This window comes from Triticum aestivum, chromosome 2B, assembly GCF_018294505.1.
Source record: "Triticum aestivum cultivar Chinese Spring chromosome 2B, IWGSC CS RefSeq v2.1, whole genome shotgun sequence".
In the NCBI taxonomy this organism is placed as follows: domain Eukaryota; kingdom Viridiplantae; phylum Streptophyta; class Magnoliopsida; order Poales; family Poaceae; genus Triticum; species Triticum aestivum.
The window spans coordinates 709,821,778-709,826,187 of record NC_057798.1 but is presented as its reverse complement, the minus strand read 5'-3'; the positions used below and the strand labels follow the sequence as shown (position 1 = coordinate 709,826,187).

The window sequence follows — 4,410 nt, the reverse complement described above, 5'->3', positions numbered from 1 at the left end:
GCAGCGCAGTTTTCAAAATACCATAATATTTCAAAACTTCGGTATTGCAATGCTTGGGCAATGAATACTACAGTTTTCTTTTTTTTTAACCGAATACTACAGTTTTCTAAAAACTTCAATTCTTTCAGTTTTAGGAATGCTACTGATATGTTTGGCTGGTGTTGTTTTACTGTAGCTTTGACCGATAATTACACAACTTAATCTAACTTACTACACCTACGGAGCTACACGACCGGATCAATCAGTGTGTGCTGACGACCGCCTGGCTGCATGCAGCGCTGTACGGCCTTCTGATTGCTGAGCTAGGAAGTTGCGGACATGATCAGCCGTAGCTAACGAAATCAGTCCTATTTAACTAGTGTGGTGCATGCGATGAAAAAGAATGAATCAATAACTACGAAAGGATATGATACTGCCATGTGATTAAAATATGCTTACAAACCAAGCTGCACGGTAGTGAACGAGCAGATGACACGAGCGTCTTTTCCTCAGTTTGAGAAAAAAGAGGGCCGGACCTCTTATTTTAATACTTCAAACAAACCGCAGTATCAACAATACCACCGTTTATGAAACTACAATTTTTGATATAGCCAAACGCCTCAAAGTATTTCAAAACTTCAGTTTTCTAAAACATTGTGATATTCTAGTAATACTCCCTCCGTTCCTAAATATAAGGTGTATTAGTTTTTCAAAAAGTCAACTATTGTGTATGTTTGACCAACTTTACAGCAAAATATATAAAGATTTATAATACTAAATATATAAAATGTAAAAAAATAGTTCGTGATGAATCTAGTGATAATGACTTGGTATTTTAGATATTGATATTTTTGTCTATAAACTTGGTCAAACTTAGAGAAATTTGACTTTTTGAAAAAATAATACACCTTACTTTGGAAATACTTTGCATCCAAACGGGTCTTGTTGGTTGATGGTATATCATATTTACCCGATTATTTCATCCACACGTGTGACACTTATCATCTGGGTTATACTAGAAAACTTTGTATGCTCGCTATTTCTCGTGCAACTATGTCTTCTACTACTTTAACAGCTAATTATTTGACAGAGCTCAGCGGCTTCAGAGCGCCAGTCTCCGGAACAGCGGCAACCGGCATGCCGCCGGTGTCCGTGAACCACGGAAGCCGGAGCGCGGCGGCAGCATCCAGCCGCCTGGATGGATCGCACGTGAGGAGCCCCTGGAGGACCTGGAACCCTTCCTTGGACAGCAGCTTCTTGGGGAACAGCTTGCGCAGCCGTTGGTGCGCTCGCCATAGCGGTTCCTGTACCTCGTGTCCCGGCGAACCGAAGGCAGGCCACCACTCTCTCTCGCCTGGCGTGCCAAGCAGATCGAAGATCTTGTAGAGCAGCTCGTCTATGCCGTCCCCTGGGAACAGCTTGTTCCCGGTGAGGAGCTCCGCCATCACGCAGCCGATGGACCACAGGTCGACGCGCGTGTCGTAGCGGGGATCCTCCAGCAGCATCTCCGGCGCGCTGTACGCCCACGTCCCAGCAGCCCAATACTTGTCGGGGTCCCGCTCGGCCGTGGACATCGCCGCCCCGTAGTCTCCGATCTTGACGACGATGCTGCCGCCGTGCTGGACCACGAGGATGTTCTCAGGCTTGATGTCGCAGTGCATGATGCCGTGCGTGTGCATCGCCTCCGCGCCGGCCAGCAGCTGCCGCACGATGGAGCGCACGTCCCTCTCCGAGAACAGCCGGCGACCGAGACGGATTCGCTTGTTGAGGACCTTGCGCAGGCTTGGCCCGGCGAATTCCATGACGAGGAAGTAGTCCCTGCGCCCCTTGGCATCGCGCGGTGTGCGCACGACGCCGCGCAGGGCGACGAGCGAGGGGTGGCCGCCGCATGCCGCCATGATGCAGGCCTCCCGAAGGAGCTCGCTGACGACGTGTTTGGAGTCGGACCGTTCGCAGCGGAGAGCCTTCACGGCAACGGTCTGGCCGGTGGCGCGGTGCCGCGCCTTGAAGACGTCACCGAACGTGCCCCCGCCGAGCGTGCACACCTCCTCGTAGCAGCGAGAGTTGCCCATGCGCCGCTTCCTCGTCATCTTCCTCCTCCTTCCCTGGGCGACCTCGTCGATCATGGCCGAAACGGCAGCGACTCGCCTGGCGCTCAGGGCTGCAGTACCAGGTGCGCCCTGGCCACCGATCGTTGCGCAGATGGAGGCGATTTGGGAGGCGACCGTGGTAATACCCCCGGAGGCTGTCTCGTCGTCCTCCATGTCGCGTATTCCCATTGCGCACGCGCGGAGCGGCGGAGGGCGTGCACGGTGGTTGGCCGCGCCGTGCCTGGGGACTAGTAGCCGGGATGCGGGCGTTATATCGAGCATGTTCACGACGATTTCTAGCCGGGTTCGGAAAGCCACCCAAAGTCGGACGTGTTCTGGGTTCGGAAAGCCGCCATGCACCAGGGTAGGCAAAGGACTCCGTTTGCCGGCCCAATTTAGTGCCTGAAAATTCAATTTGGGTCGGTTGATTTTTTAGGTCGTTGATTTTTTTTTACCTCAAAAATCGTGTTTTTTTTTCAGTTGTGACTGGTGCTGTGTTTTGAGCCCAAATTTTCAACTGACCACTGTTTTTGGTCAATCGGTTTCTATTTGGGTTGAAGCTCATTTCGTGTTGCTTGTTTATAGGCCTACAGTGCTTCCTCATAATGAGGTTTCGGTTGACAACAGAAAATTGTGGAAGCTCAAAATACCTTTAAGAGTGACGATTTTTCTCTGGTTTCTTAAAGGGGTCATATTAACTAGGGATAATTTGGCACGGCGTAACTGGCAAGGGAGCAAAAAATGTGTCTTCTGTCAGCACGACGAGTCTACTAAACACTTAATTTTTGAGTGCAAGTTTGCTTGATCTGTGTGGGCTGTTGTTCAAATAGCTTCAAATCTTTACCCACCACGTAGTGCACAGAATATATTCGGCAATTGGTTGAGGGGTATTCAAAAACAATTTTCTACACACATTCTAGTGGGGGCAGCTGCCTTATGTTGGGCACTGTGGCTTAATAGGAATGATGTAGTGTTTAACAATAAAAGTGTTTCATCTCCTATGCAGGTTATCCATACATGCTCACGATGGCTCCATACTTGGTTTATCCTGCAGAGGCCGGAGGACAAGGACATTTTTATGATGGTGTCTACACGGCTGGAGCGTACGGCCAGGGAGGGTTCTTACCCCCATGGATGGCGGTGTGATCTTCGGATAGGATCCGCCACATCCTAGACTAGCTTATGATTTTTTTCCTTAGCTACTTTTTTGCTATTTCGGACTTGTGGACTTGTTGGCTGTGTGCATCTGGTTATGCAGAGGCCGGGTTTTCTTACGATGTGATTGTATCACCTCGATATTTCAATTCAAATGCCCTTTATCGAAACAATTGCTTCTTTTTTTCTTTTTAGATGGTTTTTATGGATATTTTTGGAATGTTGGGTGAGTGTATACATGTAAGTACTACTCCCTCTGTCTCAAAATAAGTGTCTCTTATATTAGTTTACGAAGGAAGTACAAAGGTGTACTAAGGTTGAAACACTTATTTTGGAACGGAGTAAGTATATAATATGTGTATAAAGTATACCAAAGTACAAAAATTGCACTATTATTTTTTTCTTATACATATTTAAAAAGCATAGAGCTGTTAAGTTCTTTTTTCATTTTATTTCTTCTTCAACGGTAATACCATTGTCACTAATTCATTTTATGTTAGAAAACTTTGTCTTTTAATTTTGTTTTAGTTTTAGTTTTAATTTAGTTTTGTCTTCTTTCTTTTTTGAGGGTAATGACAATGCCACTAATTCGTTCCTTCTTACTAACACATTTTGTGAAATTATATGCTTATTCTTGCATACTATAAAAAAGCGCAATTTCTGAGTAAATTGTGTGCATTTTTGTAAAGCATTTGTTTTCTTACAGGGTAATACCGATGTCACTTATTCATTCGTCCTTAAATAAAGTACATTACTTTGATTTTGTTTTAGTTTTAGTTTTTTATTCTTCTTTAAGGGCAATACTAATGCCGCTAATTCATTCCTTGTTGCAATTATCCTTTTTTGTGAAAACAAAATCCTTTATTATGTGCATATTATTGCATATTTCAAAAAGCGTATTTTTGTGTATATTGTGTGCAAATTTTGTCGTTGTTTTCTTTTATATTTATCTTATTTCTTTCATTTTAAAGGATTGATTCATTATTACTTATAAAACTTCATTATTTTGATTTTGTTTTAGTTTATATTTTATTTTATTTCTTCTTAAAGGGTAATCGCAAAACAATGAGTTTTTAATTTATTCTTAGAAAACTTCATTATTTGGATCTTGTTTTAGTTTTATTTCATTTTCTTTCTTTTTAAAGGTTAATGCCAAAGCCACTGATTCATTCTTTATTAGAAAACT

The 4,410-nt window shown here is 44.2% G+C and overlaps 1 protein-coding gene across 1 annotated transcript; it reads right to left on the bottom strand.

Moving 5' to 3' along the window:
* Nucleotides 1-835: 835 nt before the first annotated feature.
* On the bottom strand, nucleotides 836-2,299 carry LOC123042231 (putative cyclin-dependent kinase F-2). The gene has a single exon (XM_044464728.1). The coding sequence runs from the start codon at nucleotides 2,256-2,258 to the stop codon at nucleotides 1,059-1,061; it is 1,200 nt and encodes a 399-aa protein (XP_044320663.1). The 5' UTR covers nucleotides 2,259-2,299; the 3' UTR covers nucleotides 836-1,058.
* Nucleotides 2,300-4,410: the final 2,111 nt, after the last annotated feature.